The sequence below is a fragment of the Fopius arisanus genome, unplaced genomic scaffold, assembly GCF_000806365.1.
Source record: "Fopius arisanus strain USDA-PBARC FA_bdor unplaced genomic scaffold, ASM80636v1 scaffold00013, whole genome shotgun sequence".
Taxonomy (NCBI): domain Eukaryota; kingdom Metazoa; phylum Arthropoda; class Insecta; order Hymenoptera; family Braconidae; genus Fopius; species Fopius arisanus.
This window is the reverse complement of record NW_011887752.1, coordinates 911,146-929,115: the sequence shown is the minus strand read 5'-3', so window position 1 is coordinate 929,115 and position 17,970 is coordinate 911,146. Positions and strand designations below refer to the sequence as shown.

At 37.5% G+C, this 17,970-nt stretch overlaps 1 protein-coding gene across 1 annotated transcript in view; it reads left to right on the top strand.

Moving 5' to 3' along the window:
• Positions 1 to 17,970, top strand: part of Actbeta (Activin-beta) — a 43,305-nt gene that overhangs the window by 21,697 nt on the left and 3,638 nt on the right. Inside the window, exons 2-3 of the mRNA XM_011299174.1 lie at positions 17,392 to 17,609; positions 17,694 to 17,925. Of these exons, the coding sequence (XP_011297476.1) occupies positions 17,392 to 17,609; positions 17,694 to 17,925 (450 nt within the window). The remainder of the gene's footprint in view (positions 1 to 17,391; positions 17,610 to 17,693; positions 17,926 to 17,970) is intronic.

Sequence of the window (17,970 nt, the reverse complement as noted above, 5' to 3'; positions counted from 1 at the left end):
TAATTACTCCGTCAATTAATCGTTTTTTCCGATAATTGTTAGCTAGCGGCCTAGTTGTTGACAACCGCTCGAACGCTAGCTAACAATTATTGAAAAAAACGATTAATTGCCAAAGTAATTAGGATTCCGAATTTCGGAGTACATTATCTTTTCTAGATAATCCACCCGAGCCTTAAATCAAGTTCAAAAGTTAACCAGAATCAAGTCGAGTGGGACTTAATGAACGCCGATTCGATTTAACTTGAGATCAATTTCGCTTAAGTAAAATCTCTCTGATTATACCAACAGAATAAAAAGTCATCAAACGCGCATGGCAAATGTGATAAAAAATAATTCACCGCTTACTCACGCATTTATCGTAAGGGCAAAGTTGAATACCATGCTTTCATGGTCATCCGGAATAGTGCATTATATTATGTAATTAATACGCTTATAAGGTGACCTGATAAACGATACAAGACAAGTCACCTGTTAACGATTTGTTGACACCGCATTATTTTTCACTCATTACACATATGCATGACAGTATTCAACACCGAAGGATGACTAGATGCCCTCATTCTGCGCTTTGTCATCGATTTATCATTCTCTCTTGCAAAATACATGTGCTTTCGCTTTCACCATTCAAAATATCTCCTTCGTTCATCCGCAATTCAATTGAAATATCCATGAACTTTCACAACGCGGAAAAATAATCTCGGTGAGGTCAACCTCTTCTCATAATTGATACAGAATTAATAGAATCTTTGAGTGCACTTTGAAAAGTTGATAGTGGGAAGGTCACGGGAGTACGAGTAGATGTGAACTAGTTCAAAACAACTTATCACGAGTTGGGATGAAAGAGAAAGAGGATGAAGGTAAAAAAAAATGGAGAATCCAACTCCTTTCCCTGAAACTCAAAGTGTCTACTGTCGTCTTATTTAGAAGTCCCTCTACGTCTTGCGTTTCAGGTAGTTGTTCTCTCGTGAGATTACATCCGTTTCTCTTATTTCCAATCTTTTTAGGATACATCGACAAGACCATGGACAGGGGGTGTCCACTGACCACTGAGAATATTCCACTAAATCATTCTATCCTTTCAACTTTTACAACTTTCCAAGTTATTTCTTCGCTCACTCTTGCACCGGCTCTCACAATTGTTACCGAGTTTGAGATTTAAGAGATTTATCCAGATGTCAAAATTTTTGTGAATAAAACTCTATACGAGACATTTTATTGGCTAAAGGTCATTCATAAGTATTTTTTCGTCAAAATTTGTATGAATTTTTTTTAATAAAAAAATTCATCTCTTTCTCCATAAATTGCCACTTTTTTTTTCTAATTTTCGTCTTTAAAAATAAGTTATATTGGAAAAATATATGTGTAAAATTCTGATTCACCGTCGGGGGAGTATTCAGTCCCTCCCCAAAAAGTCCAATTAAAAAGCCAAATTAATCCCAATAAATCTCCCCCAATCATTAATTTTAACGACCCCTAAAAACCCATCTCTACAAAAAAAACCTCCTCGTGACTGTTCACGTGAAAAGAGTCTCCCATTTGCAAGCCAAGGTGTGAAAATAATTGAGTCGCACTCTTAGCCCTTTGAAATCCACCTTTTTTAACCCCCCCGAGTGCTTTTTTCACCCGAAAAAAGAGCCCAAGTCCTTTATTTATCTTCACTCTCTTATTCTCGCCTTCCTTCTCACTCGTTTTCATCAACGCGGAAATACAAAAGGTGTCTCTGGTTTAGGGGTAACCCCATGGGCAGGGGGCGGTAGGGGGACGGCGAACAGGGGGAGGGGGGGCATGTATAACGTATGGAGGCCATTCAACTTTACACGCCCTGACGGCCACTCACGTAAATCCTCGAGACGGCCCGACTGTCGGAGAGGTTGACACTCGACCTTCAAGGAGGCCTGCCCGTGGGTTTACATGGCCTTTGAGGTGCATAGAGACACCATCACCCACCTCCCCTGCCCCACCTGTCGCCCTCATCACCATTCAACCATAGGTCCCGTCTAAGAGTTGTCGTTGTCGTCACCATCACGTGTGCTTTCACACATGTTTTTTTTTCTCGAGAGGTTTTTTTTTGGACTCTTCAGTGGTTCGTTCAACCTGTCCTAGACAAAACGCACACTTCAGACGTACCCCTCAAGCCCCCGAACCTTAATGCGGGGTGAGATTGATGAGGACGAGACAAATCCCTTAATTGTGATAAATACAGAAATTTTCCAATTTTGAATCTCCCGCCTTTGAGATGGAACTTACGACTGTTTGGTAGTGGCTAAAACTTTTAGTAAATGTTCCCATGATTTTTGTGAGTTGTGGTAGCGATGAGGGTGAGTTTATTTGAACGAGTTATTTGAAGATTCCAGACTGATAAAATAATGTCTAGAGGGTGTCTATAACGTGAAAAGCCCTTCAGCTAACATAGTAGGCGGCTAAGGTAACACTTTAGGTACTTCAGACACTTGCATACTTTTGTATACTCAGACACTCGACTCATACCCCTCGCTTACACTTACCAACTCGTTCCTATCATCTTAGAATTGATAAAAGAAAAGAACTTTTGAAAAAAAAAACAATAACACAAAGAGAAGAAAAAAATATTCCATTCACGACTGTTACTTTACACTCCACTTCCCGCCATAAAAAGCAAATTCCCTCGTAAGAAATTCCCATCACCCCGCCCATAAAATGTCCCCTCAAAAAATCCTCAGGTCCTCCGAAAAAAAGCAAGATAAAAACCGAAAAACTTTCAAACATTCCCTAGATCCGAGGGGAATCCCCAGTCGTTGGTTCGTTGAGAGTTCATTGACCTCCCCCCAAAAACGCGTGGCATCCCCCAGCCACCCGGAGAGACCACCCCTCCATTTCCCAATCCCTCCCGACTCTGCAGGAGATTGTCCAGCTTGATTGAAAAATTCACAAAAAAAATCGGAAAAAATCCTGCAAGCCACCGGCAAAAAATTCCCTAGGGCAGAATTAAGAAAAAAAAAGTGTCGTCCCAAAAAATTGGAATATATCACTCCGAGGATCTCAGAGTTAAGAGAGTAGAGAGAGGAAAAAAAGGAATGACAGAAACATGGGGGGATAGTGGTTGAGGGAATGGGGCAGGGTCGAACTCATAGACGAACGAGCCGACGGATAGGACGCCTGGCGCCTGTAGTCAGATCGATGCACGTGGCTCCAGCTGGGCGCCGCTCTCCGTACATCTCTCCCAATTCCCCTCAGTGTCTCTCTCCATCCTCTCTTTTATTTCCCTCTTGACTTTCATCCAGCTCTCTTGCCGGCAAGAGGATCCCCCCGGACATTGGTATGAGTGAGATGAAGCAAGTACTTTCATACTTAAAGCGCTTGTGTGAGACTTCTCGATGGGTGTCGTGAGGTTAGATGTCTGTCTGAGTGCGTCTGTGTTGGATACGACGAGAGAGCGAGATAAAGGGGGGGTTAGTATCCAGAGCCAGAGGAAAAGGGGCAGGAGATATTGTATAAAGTACTCCGCCCAAAGCGTTTGTATTACTACAGCGCCTTGGGAACCACCCACCCAGGCCAACCAACCTAACCTAAATAGGAGTGAGTGAGGATAAGCTGCAGAGATCCCTTCAGCTTTACTCTATGCTTGTATTTTTCAGTTGATGCTGGGGTGCATGGGCAATAGCACTTGACGCAGGTGTCATTATGACAAGCGACTTGTTTGGACACCGCAAACAGTCTTTTCAACCGTTGCCGGAGCATTTTCAACCATTGCCGCAACACTTCACCAATTTTTACACAAGCCAAGAACTCTCCACTTCTCCTCTAGGGGGATTGTTAAGTTCTGGTATAAAACTTGTCAGTTTAAAATGCAGTAAAGGTCAATCGAGTTAGAGCCAATGATTACCACCTTGCAGCCTCTCTGGAAAGCTTTGGAATAATTGAAGATTCCAGTTGTTCTTAGAGGAAAAAAACTGAAAATTCTAGGTTTGAGGATTTTACGGCTATTTGGATTTCAGCGAAGAATTCACTGAAGGAATTCGCAGTCAATGGGGGCATTGCGGAAGCTCATGACTTTTTACTGACATTTGTGGAGTGACGGTCCAGCAGAGGCTGCTGACTAATGAGGACAAAATACGTCTGACCTTTGCCTGACCTATCGAAACAAACCAGAAATAACTCCGCGGTCTTCTGCCGAGTCTTCAGTGATGCGAATCGACATGATCGACTGGGATTGGTTTTCCCTGGAAATTAGTTGATAATTTATTTCCATTGGGAATTATTCGCAGAATAAAATTCCATCAATAGGTTAAAGGGCGGAATATCAGGAATGTTGTCGTCAATATGGCGGATGGTCAAATGTAGTTTTAGGGGTGATTTCTTGGTTCGTAAATCTTTCAGGTTGTTCGACCCGATTTATCCTATTGGAATTTATCGACTGGTAATGAACAAACGATCCGTAATTTATCATACAGTGTTTACCCTGGATACAAGCCTCATGAATGTTAAATAAATCGGAGAGAGGTAATCAGTTCGATGTTGTAAAAATCAGTGAATAAAAATGGAATTCTCTACACGACCGAGGGAATGGAAAATATTGAAGACCTTATTGGATCAAAAGGGACGAGAGAATAGACTACATGATAAATCAGGACAACAACCGAACAACTGAAATAACTTTGAGTTACAAACTTCCGGACAGATAAGTTGACGGGAAACACGAGAGTTGATATAACAGAATACATAAATAGAGATATTCGTAATAATATATTAATATATTATGTAAGTCAAGTAGGGTGGGGGGAGTGATTATCGGGTAGAAAATGCTAGAGCAGTGCGAGGAGAAATTCCAAGGATTTACTGGGTCAATCAAAAATAGAATGAAGAAGATAACGCGTTTTGTGGAATTGCTAGAGCGATGGGGAGATAGCTGGAAGACTAGTTGGACTTTCAACTAACGGTGCTAGTAGTCGAGCTCAAGATACTCCACCGTCTGACTGATACCAAGGCGTTACCACTGTGCGTAGCATCTCCATTATTCATGAGAATTCGAGGAGTTGTCACGACGTGACAACTAAAATAACACCAAATTTCGAATATTCCAAAAGATTTCGCTTTAAAAGGAGAATAATCATACGCGGAACTCCAGAAAAAATACGTAATCGCCATTGAATATTACTCTCAGTGGAATATTAAAAATCGTTTATTAAATCACTTCATGGGAATTCTGAGTGGAGAAGATTCATTGGCTGTCAGAACATCTAGCTATGAGATTTCCGATTTTCCGATTTCCAGTAAAATCATCTGTCGAAGTTGTTTCGAACAGCAGTGATAAATCAGACGTTATGACTTTTGGAATATGGGTGGCAATTGGAAGGAGAAGGGTGTGGAAGGAGCGGTAGGAGGGAAGATTGAGCGTTGAAAATGCCGGGTGAGGCGGAACGGTGACTAGACCACGTGGCGATAGATCTGGATCAGGGTTAGACCGCCCGCGCACTCTGAGTTTACTATATCTGACCCTCTTATTTCAACGTTTGTATCGCGGTCAATCCCCTCGATTGTGCGCCATGTGCATCACCTTTCCCTCCTCCCCCCGCCACCTCTACGTAATAGGTAGATGTGAAGTGGGGGAGAATGTCAACGTGGATGATCTTCCGGTGGGTAGATCATCAGAGGTGTTGTGACATTAAACCAGATTGGATCAATGCCGCTAGATTCGATCAATGATAGGGCTCAATGAATTTTCAGAGCTACTTACTTCATCAGAGATGTCATGTGACAGTGATAATGTTATCATTCCCATTAACATTATTGCCACGGACACTCAGATGGAATAGGAGAGTTGACATGACAAAATCTATATGTAACATAGATGTCCTATAATTATGCACCTGGCATAACAGCTAGAGTAATTTGAAAATCTATATGGTCAGGATGTCGTCAAGTCAGGTAGCTGTCATGACAATTTGAATAATTTTATATTAGAATTGTCATTTAAATGGGATATGACAGTCACATAAAATACATGTAATAGTCATGTAATACGGTAATAATGAGGTCATCGAATGATCCATTATTATAACCGTCATCTGATATATCTGTCAAATGTCAAAAAAATCTTGGCGCATCTCTACTATTTATTCGGATTTATCGATGAAATTTCACAGTAGATAATGAGGCATGAGACGACGTAAACGATCTGGACAAAGTGTCAATTTTCTGCATGTCAACTTCAATGATTTCGAAGTGGGCAGATTATCTGAAATCCTGTGACATTAAACACTGAACTTCCGGCGTTGTAAGTGAAGTGGACGAATCTCTCGGATCATGTGGTCTAATCATTTGGCCAAATGACTCGGGCATCATGATCATCAGTTGATGACGCTAACTCAGCCTATCCCCTTACTCTGACGCAACCAATACTCGATAAAATCAAAAGCATTATTAAATCCAGGTCATAATACATATTTTTTCCTGTCTTCCTCAACATTGTAACCTGGCTATGTCTGGAACACGTCAGTAACATGTACCATAATTAGATTTGTACCCAACTCCCCTCTCCCCACATCCTACCACCCTTATTTTTCAAGCCCTGTCCATAACCACTTATTGACATACACCATCGTGTATACGACCGTTAAATGTATTCACCTTATCATTATTTATACATACTGGGTGCAATCACGTTAGCTTGTCACGTCGGTTAACTTTCAATTGTTTGTTATATCTGTACAGAGAGTGCAATGCTGTTAATCCTTGTTCCACCCCGAAGGGAGATCAATCTATGATCGTGTGAAGCTCATTGATAAAAATTGATCGCTAGTTCAGGAAAGTAGCTGTACAATCATCGTCAGGGGAAAAACGGGAAAAAGGAGGAAAAATTTGTTTCCTGTTTCGCCTGTGGCGGGGGAACCCAATCCTGAATCGTATTAGGAGTTATCTGTCAGGATTACTCAGCAACTTTATTTATGATTTATTTTTTACGAGTCATGGGGTGAAATAAAGAAAACAGTTGTAGTCGATACAACGTCGCGTGACGTATCGTGTCTTGTTATGATCGATTCAGTACTAACCCAACCAACCTCTTTACACCAACTTACGTGTTGGTTTTTGATAGGTGATGGTGCATTTATATATTTGATAGTGACCCGTTAGGTTTCAATTTGTTGAGAATAACGATTTAGGGGTTGAACATTTATTTATTGAATGTGTTTGATATTTTTATCGGGAGGGGTGGACATTTCCCATGGATTGAGAGACCTTGATGGATATTTTTCAACGCCAATCGACGAGTGACACCTATTTCAAGAGTTCTTTTTTCTAGTGCAAAAGTGCATAATACAATCGGTCTTTATTGGTGGGTTTAACATTGGAAATTGAGTCATCATAAGTCAAATGGAATATCTGGGTTATACTTTGACCGTCAAATAGTGTGAAAAATTTAGTGGACAGCTTTCGATTAATTCATGAAACTTTTCTTTTCTACTGCACTGAGGGAAAAGAAGTTTTTTTCAAAAGTGCATCTTCACTTGTGTTAAGAAACAGACCCAAAAATTTCGAACACAACGTATCTTCTAATGAGAGAAAATACTTTAGTCGTAGGATTTAGTGTTTTTCCGAAAGGTTTGGCGTTTTTTGGGAAGCATGTGTTAACTTGTACCAACAATTTCATGGACTCGTCAATTGACAAGGAAACCATATCTTATCTTAAGAAGAGAAAAACATCTGTTACAAAATTATGCACTTGTTGCAAAGATAATGGTTATTTATTCATAATAAAATGCGATTCCTTAAATCAAGTCTATAAGCTGAGTGAATGTACTCACAAGTTTTTTTTCTTAAACCCACAATATTTAAATGTAATCATTTTACAATGTTCATTTATTTTGGAGAAGTGCAAGATTTCTTGATTTAAGTTTTTTGTTTCAGTGCAAGATCTCATTTTCTGAAAGATTTTTGAGTGTAAGTTTTTTTATTTACAAGTAAAGACATACTTCTGAAAAAACTTTTTTTTTCTCAAAAATTCCTGGCTTTATGAAGTACAAAAGTACTTTGATAAATTCTAATTGCGAAAATATTCGCGAAATTTAGATAATTAGCATTTGAGGCGCATGCAAAAAATTCAATTCGATAAATAAAATTTAACGATTTTTAAATATATTATAAGATATATATATCTCAACTTTTTTTCATATATTCTCAATATTCTCATATATTCTCAACTTTTTTCATTATAAAAATGTTAAATTGACAATTTTGGAATACTATTATTACAAAAAAATAATAATTTTTATACGCTAAACTATGCGACAAAAAACGATCGTACTTTTCCTGGTAGATCTGAATTTTTCGAAAGGAATGATTGAACAAATGTCTTGACTGTACGGTAGCATGCCTTGATATTGGAGGTGAGTGATTCAACGGAGAATTGAAATAGGAGATGTGGTGAAAGAGATATAGTGAAAGGGACACGGCAATTTCGTGCTATACACCAATACGATCTTTGGCAAACAATTTTCCATCTAATCGATACACAATCCCCCTTCTCCCCCATTTCCCCCATGCCATTCACTCTCCCCCTCCATATTATTCTCAATCTACTCGGTTATTCTGTTTCATTCTTTTTTTCTCTCTCTACGTTCTTTTTTTATTCTCCGGCTATTACACTCGGGGTTTTTTCTATTTGTTTCTTCTCTCCTCTGTAATTGCTTCATCGACAGTGGGATCAATTCGAATTATCGATCAGGTTAAACGAACATTTTATTCTATTGATTATTCACATCTTTAATCAAACTAGAAAAGGATTGTGTGCTCTGAGAGTACATTTTCTTGGCAATATATTATTGCATCCAGTGATTAATAGTAATGAAGTGAAAATTCTATGAAATAATGTAGATCTTTAGTATAAACTGGGAGAAAATATGGAATCATAATATGTATATTATATGCTTAAACTTATGGGGTATTCTGAATCAACTCAACGAATTCAAATCCTAACCCCCTTCGATTGTATTGCTGATTTTTTGCTTCCATACTGTACACATCATTAGATGACTATTCATTTTTTTTTAGATTTTTTGACGATACCAACAACCCGCTGTGATTTTTTTCATTTTTTATTTTTAAGAGCGTAATTCCCGTAATTATTAAGCGATTTAGACGTTTTTTTTCTGAATTTTCGTTTTTTTATCGCCGATGAATGAACATGGCTGTATATTTCAGTGATATAATACTGTTAATTTAAAAAACAATAGGGTGCGTCGGGATGAAAAAATAAGGCAAATTTATTATTTTGGGAGCAAAATTCAATATCGAAATCAATGATAAGAAGTTCAGTAAAGCAATATTGTCATTTAACCGGTTAGTGTGGCAATACTTTCCCATGTTGGATATTTAAATACTATATGTAAGTTTCCGCGTGAAAAAATTTTGAAATCACAAAATTTTTATCATTAAAACTGTTCGAAAAAAGTGGAATTTTTACTCTTTTATGATGAAATGTGAAATGTCATCAAACGTGATATACAAAATATATGTAGCTATATTACTTATTTTTGTATAAAAATGATCATCGTTATAAAATCTCAAGAAAATTGAAGACTCGTCTAATGATATATACAATATGGGAAAAAATCGGCGATACAATCGAAGGGTTCGAATCAACCAACCTACCAACCAATCAACTAGATCAACCAAGCAACCAACTAGATCAACCAGCCAATCAATCAACGAGATCAATCAACCAACCAACCAACCAATCAACCAGCCAATCAACCAACCAGATCAACCAACTAACCAATCCATGTTGAATTTTTCCAGAGATGAAAAATGATTTTTCTTCAAGACCTAAAGATGGAAATTTTCCATACTGAAATTTCTCGTGATAAGTCGGATGGAAATCTCTTCGATTCCCTCCACTCTATCTCTACCTCTCCTACGCCGTTATCGACACTCTCGGCCTCGTGCCCTGCCTTATTCACGGGTACCGCCTCTGATTTACTTCTGTAGCTGCCGCTACGAAAATCACTGTTTAATCTGTGCCATAAGCACTGCTGATCTCTGCTATAATCTCTAATGACACTTTTTACATGCTCCCCGCCATAAAACTTTCCACTCCATGCTTCTTTCACTAAAAGATTCAATTTTTTACGTTGCAAATGATTTTCATGATTCTTTAGAAGCTCTTACACTTTGAATTTCGATGCGTCCTTATTACTGTAATTTTTAGGAACACATTATCAATTAGTATATATCGCTGTTTATAATGAAGAGTCCGTGGGTTCAAGTAAACAATGGTTAACAAAAGAGTCTCGCTAACTTCAGAGAGAATTTTTTGAGGAAAGCAAAAGAATTAGTAAAACGTGGAACGCAACTGATTGAATATTTGTTATAATAGACTATTCCACAGAAAGCGCTTGTTCATAAAAATGAAACAAATGTAGGCATTGAAGACAATATAAGGGGTGTAGTAAGAGGTTAGAACTTCCAAGTCTAAATCATCGAATTACCATTTCGCGTTCGGTTTTAAATTTTTTAGATAGTTCACAATGTCGATTCCCCATATTACAAGTTAGTATTTTTCACACCTAGGACGGAAAAAGTGAATCTGACGCATGCGGCTTTTATAACGCACAGGAGTCAAAATCACTTCTTTCACCGTGGCTATGATGCTATTTTATGTCATTGTGGCCGAAAACGCGTTTTTTTTTCAGAAACGCGTTTTACCGCCCGCGATTACATAAATTGATTTTTTATGGACATATCGCATGGGAAATCGAAAATACTCATATAAAGTATGATAGGAATACTTCAATAAAGTATGTAATATATTATGATTCAAATATATATTTTTGTGTGTGGAGAAAATTGCCAATCGGTTCAGGACTTTTCAAAGGGATTGCTATTGCTGCAGAAATCGAAGTCCGGGGGAAATTGAGACGAGAAGATTTCGCGGGTCAAGGTTCACATATGAACTTTAACTAGTCCTCCGCAATGGCCGTTAAAACTCAGAGCTACCCTGAAATTCTTAATCCAATATTTACGATACGGCAACTATCGGTATGGCCGATCAACAAGAATTTATTACGATATTGCAGACGATTGCTTGAATCGGGGTTAATATGTCCATGACATTTGCCATTTACGATAATTTCAAGCGATTAAATTTATTGAAAATTCGATATTTCATTATTCATTTCTCACATTCCAAGTTTTTCTCAACTATTTCCAGTAAACTTTTCCAAGAATTTTTATCATCTTTTAGTTCTATCCATTATTCATTGACGTTTAATAGAAAGAAGGAAAATTCCGGTGAGTTTTTTTGTGGGGCATAATTTTTTTGAAAAATCAGTGCAATTTGTGCAAGTTTTGAGATTTTTTATCTTGAAGCGAATTCAATCTAATTTTCTGAAAAATTCAGTTATTTCTTCAGCACTGAAATGCAAAAATAAATTCATAATTATTAGAATAGTTTGTATTTTGCCTTTTTTTAAAACTTTTTGATCTAGGGTTTTCTCGTTATCTCCGCTGTGAATTGGAAAAAAAAATCGTGAATGGTAATGACATCCATCAAAATTTCTAAATTCTTTTTTAATAACCCCATAAAAGTAGCTAGTAGTGGCAATTTCGGGACAAAATTATAACCGTGAAAAGACAGTGCACATGATGAAGAAAAAACTCGGATGGACGATAAAAAGGTGAAGAGAAAAAGTCTAGCAATGAGATGATATTTTCTTTATGATACCGAAAATGAGAAGAAAGTGTACATGTGATGTGTACAACAAAACCGTATAAAAGATACGATCACATTCTCTATTGTGTAAATTCACATTTTGGGCATGAATGTTTGGCATTATTATGATATAGGATAGCCATTTGCCGTGGCAATATACAAGCCAAGTTTCTTTAGCACAGTCAACGGTACGTAAATCATCTAACCTCTTCTATCCGTCCTCCCATCCACCCCTAACTCTTCCTGTTTTTCTCATGCTTATGCTCATTTGTGTCCCTATTTTTTTTTTTTGACAAGTTGCAATGCCGGGATTCAAGAAGCTGCTAACTTTGCAAATCGCCACACTGAGAGAAGTATTCAATAAAAATTACGTAGATTTTCCGTAATTCTGGAGCGAAATGTGGTTGTCGGAAATTTTACGAAACTGTCACGTAATTTTTATCGAAAGTCACGGAATTTTCCCGCGGTGTTCCGTAATTTTTATCTGAATTATCGGTGAAAAATAACGATACCGTCACTTAAATTTTTCGAGTCAACTCCGTAATCGGTAAGTGAACTGAAAGTTCCGTAATTTTTACTAAATATTTCTCTCCGTGCATGCCACTTGCCGGTGTAATCGTTTGAAAAATTATAGAAATTACCGACACGCCGTAGGGTACACAAAATTTCCCTTTCCCGTCCTGAATTTCTGTTTGAAATAATACCAGACAAAATTAAATCTTATATTTTTCACTTTATATCTGTATTCAATAGTTACGAACATTTTTATTGACCGGAATTCTGAGACGTATGGGCTATGATGTTTATGTTTTCTTTCTTAGCCTCAATAGACTCGAATGAATGAGATCTTATATGACGACGTCACTTGAGGTCTAGGGTGTTGGATCCCTTTGTTAATTTAGTTTGTTTTGCTATGGCATCGATGAGGATAAGCCGTGTCTTCCGAGCGAATAAATAAAAGTTTTTCTTTCGAGTTAATTTTGTAGTTACGTTATTAAATTATCCCATAATTGCAATATCCCCAATTTAATTTCGTCATAAACAAATAATTCATTTCATAGAGCTCTATAGATAATAATAAAATTTTTGCACGTGAAAAATACGAAAATAAAAAAGTTTAAAAAAAAAAATTAAAACAATTACCCGTAATTCTTGTATTAATATAAATTATCCCTCAGAGCTCTTGAAAATATTCTTTTTCCCTTCCTCTTCATGAATTGAATTCCCCGAAAGAGGGAAAATTTAAATTACCCGAAGAAACTCATTAAATTACCAATCAATGCAGCAGAGGGGGCGGAGGAGGAGTATAGTTGAACGATCGCTGGTGTCCTTGAGAATCGATTTCAAGTCCAACTTATACTCCTGAGAACGAGAGAGAAAGAGAGGGTGACTCTGAAGTGGATAACATGAGGTGAGAGACAGTTACAAGGGGGTAAAAGGGGGTAGAGTTCGATCACAAGTGAATCGACCAATAGAAGAGGCCTATAACACATGAACCTTGGCCGTGTTAATACCTAAATGCGCTCGATAGACGACAACTTGATACATCGTAAATATTCGCAGTATTTACATTGCAAATACAAAGAAGTCCATAAATTATTTGTCACTGTTTGTGATTTCCTAAAAAAAAAAAAATTTTCTCTCCAACAATTAGTTTTTAATTTATAGTCACCATCCTTATCATTACAAAGAATGACAAAACGAGACGATTCACCGATTAACGATTAATCTATCAATTTATTTAATAACTAACAGGTGAAACGATTTAAGTCGACCTGGAACGTATTGAGATATATTTCGGGATATATCGGCGAAAGTAAAAGAGATAGTGGAAATTTTGGATAATTACCTTTTTTGATTATTTTTTTTTTATATCTGCGGAGATTTGGGAGATATGAATTGTTAATTGAAAAGATATGAACGGTTCAAATGGAGTGGAACCGGTTTTCTGCTTCGATGGTAATCAATTGATAATGAAAATAAATTAGCAAATGAGAAGAAGTGAATTGAGGGTATTAAGGGCGATTAATATGCAACATGTGGTTAACCCTTGGAGATTGGTGTGCCTGATGCTATCAATTCCTTCTCCACTGAAGAATTGGTACTGGCGTCAGTAGTAGTATCTGAATTCTGAGGGTCAGGTCAGACCAAAGTGCTAGTGTCGCATTGCGGCGCAACACCAAATGATATCCAAAGTGACCTCGAGTGAAAAAAAAATCAAAGGAAACTGCCAAATACCTCGATCTACTTTTCATTGTCCTCATGCTCAACTCGTGCGAAACGAAAACTGAATGAAAACTCTTTCTCTTTTCAAAAAACGCAACAAAAATCAATCCAAATCAGAAGTTCAACTCGTTTTATCTTCTCCAGGTTAGAATCCAGATGGCGCTCGGATCAATAATGACTGAAATTAATTGAGTAGCGGAAGAATAAGGAATGGATTTAGATAATTGTTGAATTTCCAAAGAATATCTCAAAATCGAAGGGAGATAGCTAATTTTTGGTAGAGTTTTTTCGTAGCGCTCATTTTGATTTGCAAAATTGTTTTTATGAGAGATTTTACTATGTTTTTTTATATTCTGAAATTTTTCTTGAGGTTAGAGTAAAAATGGCGAGCGGAACTGGCTTCGTAATGTATTTCATGTCGATCTGTCATCGAAATAGGTAAAATCCTGGCGACGATATTCGCCATGTTCATTCAAGCGTAACATTATATCCGCCGCATTAATATCCTATCGACCATCCCCGGTCTTTCCGCCCTCTCCTTAAATATTTCATTATCGAGGGATAAAACTGAGGAAAAATTGACGATGACCAATAAATCGATCCTCTGCCATTTCAGATGTCCACAAGTTGGCGCTCCTACCACCATTTTGAATGAATTCTAACCTCAACTATTTTTATTTCCCTTTTTATGTTTCCGCCGTGCAAAGCTATGGAAAAATCAGAGTGACGAGCAGAAGAAATGGTCGAAGTGTAAATTTCTTAATGGATTTATGCGCGTCAGAATTTTTTTGCGTCAGTCCAAGTGCCAAAATTTCACCGAGAAAAAAATAATCTAAAAATGGAAATGAAAAAAAAAATGTGAAAATGTCGTCACTCGTCCGAGTAAACACCTCCTTGTCTCTATAAAACCGTCAATCATTCTTCCGTAAGCCCCATAAAACATGAAATTCTTTGCAAAAAAATTCATCACCATAGAGCGCCCTCTCTCCTCCCCTTAAAAGAAACATTACAACTTCAGTGTAAAAATAAATGATAATAAATAGTGAGTACTTTGTAACTTTATGCTTTACGCCCGATAAATCTGTCGAACCAAAGGCGATGACTCTCGTAATTTTTGTCTCTCCCTCGTGCAAGTGCACCCAACCCCTCATTGAAGCCATCCTCGTGGAAGGGATGGAGTGAGGGGGTAGTTGGGAGTGGTAGTGATGGTATGTGAAATTATACCTCAAGGAATGTGCGCGCGAGTGGACGTGAAAACGAGGGAGGGAAAAGGCAGACGAACGGCAGACACCCTATAGAGAGCCCCCCCCCCTCTCCCTCCTCACCCTTCCCCACCCACTTCCACCCTCTGACCCAGCATTCATCCCCCACTATATCCCTCCCCGTCATTTTCTAGCCATCGGCGGAATGTGGCTCACCTGGAGTCACTCCTAAAACGTGGAATCCGGAGATGACGTCGCGACACCGAGAGCAAAAGAGAAGAAAATTATTAATTAATTAATTAATTTCAATCAATTGATGAAAAAAGTCGATCTGAATGGATAATCGAAAAATCTGTTCTGTTCAAGTCAATTTTCCGAATTGATTTAATTGAATTTTTCGGGATTACTCAAGTTGATTCGTTAGCTTAATTGCTGCCAATTTCGGATATGATTCAATTCGATTTTCAGCTTGATTCAAGTCCATTTATCGACTTGATACAAATCGATTGTTTAATTGAATTTAAATCAGTTTTTTGACTTGATTCAATTCGATGTTTCAACTTGATTTTTTAGCTTGACGCAAGTTAATTTCCCAAGCAGGTATTAAATTAAACAGTTCATTTTCAATCTTGCGAATATTTTTATATTTGTTTAAAGGCCGCATGGACTATTCATGGAATATGATCTTTTGTTTCAATTTTATCTAGTTAGCCTAAAATATATCAAAGTTTGGAATCAAATTTATGTGGTCGGCATTACTCGAGTGGTTATAAAAAAATAATTAAAAAAATAGGAGAAATTACTGAAGCGCGATAAATCGCGATAATGATTGCAAAGGATCTATCAAAGTTCACAAAAAAATAATAAAAAATAGAGAGCATTTTTTTTTTGTAAAGTTGATGATTCCTCCTTAATGAATGTCGCAATTTAGGGGCCTAAAAAAGTAATAAAGAATAGAGAGCATTTTTTTTTGTAAAGTTGATGATTCCTTCTCAATGAATATCGCAATTTAGGGCCCTAAAAAGTAATAAAAAATAGAGAGCATTTTTTTTTGTAAAGTTAATGATTCCTTCTTAATGAATATCGCAATTTAGGGCCCTAAAAAAGTAATAAAAAATAGAGAGCATTTTTTTTGTAAAGTTAATGATTCCTTCTCAATGAATATCGCAATTTAGGGCTCTAAAAAAATAATAAAAAATAGAGAGCATTTTTTTTGGAAAGTTGATGATTCCTTCTCAATGAATATCGCAATTTAGGGGCCCTAAATTGCAGGGCCCCTAAATTGCGATATTCATTGAAAAGGAATCATCAATCATTAATCAATAATTTTTCCTCTTTTTTCCCATTATCTTTTTATAATCATCCGAGTCACTTCGGCAACGCAAATTTGATCCCAAATTTGAATACATTTCAGGCAAAAAAGCTAGAATTCAAACAAAAGATCGCAGATGGTCCATTTGGGCCTTAACGTTTTTCAGAATTGACAATTTTAATTCCAGACAACTGGAATAACCCACGTTATGGACACCAGCATCGATAGGTTATCTCCCTCGTAAACAATATCCCGAATGGCCGATATAAAATTATGAATAAAACTTGAAATCACGTGATTGTCTCCATAGGAGATGTTAAAGTAGACTGTACACGCGGGAGGGACAATTCATCGGCATCCGCCTGGTTGCGCCAATATAGCAATAATAACTGAAACCGACCCCCTCACCAGCCAGAATAAAATTGTACAGTACACTTTGGTGGGTAAAGATGGAAGTATTGAAATCGGTAAACTCGTGTTATACGATTCCAACCCCACTCCATGCCACCCCTTCTCGGCGAATTTATAGCCGTAAAGAAAATGGAGATCGCACTATCTCAGTAAGCAATGGCTGACGACGTATTGAATGCACCCGAGTATCATCTCAGTGAATTTACAGCTTCTCACTTCACGTAAAGCTCGAGAATTGTGAAAAATTTTTGGTGATGATTTTTAAATAATTATTGACATCATTCGTATCGATTTATTTCGTTGAAAAGGATTGGGGATGAAGATTAGGCTAGAGTGGACTGGGGCCTCATTTTTCTCCCCACCCTTCAATGTTTAACTACGAAAAACTTCAACATTGGACGCACATTTTTAATAACAATTGCCATTTCTGGTTTCATTCATAATGAAATTACAGTAATATATTTTCGAAACATGCACACAGTACGATAGATCAAGTATGTAGAATTTCAGCACATTGTCATTGTCATCCGAAAACTTGTTGCTTGTGATTTCAGGACGAACGTTAAATGGTCAACCACTCCTTGAATTTCCAATGTCGAGCGGTGAACCAGCACTGGAGCCCGTGAGGATCAAGAGAGCGACGCTCTGGGCGAGAGTTGAATTGAAACACTCGTATCATTACAAACATCATCGACGACAGTACAATCAAAAAAACATCACCCTCTGGGTATTTAGGGTTAAATGCGGAAATAGAACGCATCTGCGTGGAAAGGTGAAACATCAGACTCTTCTACTTCTAACAAATACATAAATAGAAGAATAAATCAAATAACAATTATTCAAAAAATTGTTTTAGGAACTGAGTGAACATCTGGAAATGGTGACGTCACTGGTAGTGAGTGTGAGCCAATTGGGTTGGCAGAAGTTTGACGTAACGAGAGTAGTCAACACCTGGTTCACGGCACACAGTAATTCACGGGATAAATTGACGTTACTTATAGACTGTACGGGGTGCGGAACGAATGTCCAGATATCGACCTTCGGAACGGATTCGATGAATGTTATCGAATCATCCGTTGACCCACAAGGTTCGTGAATAACCCAGATTTCGGTAATTCCCCAAAATGTCTTAA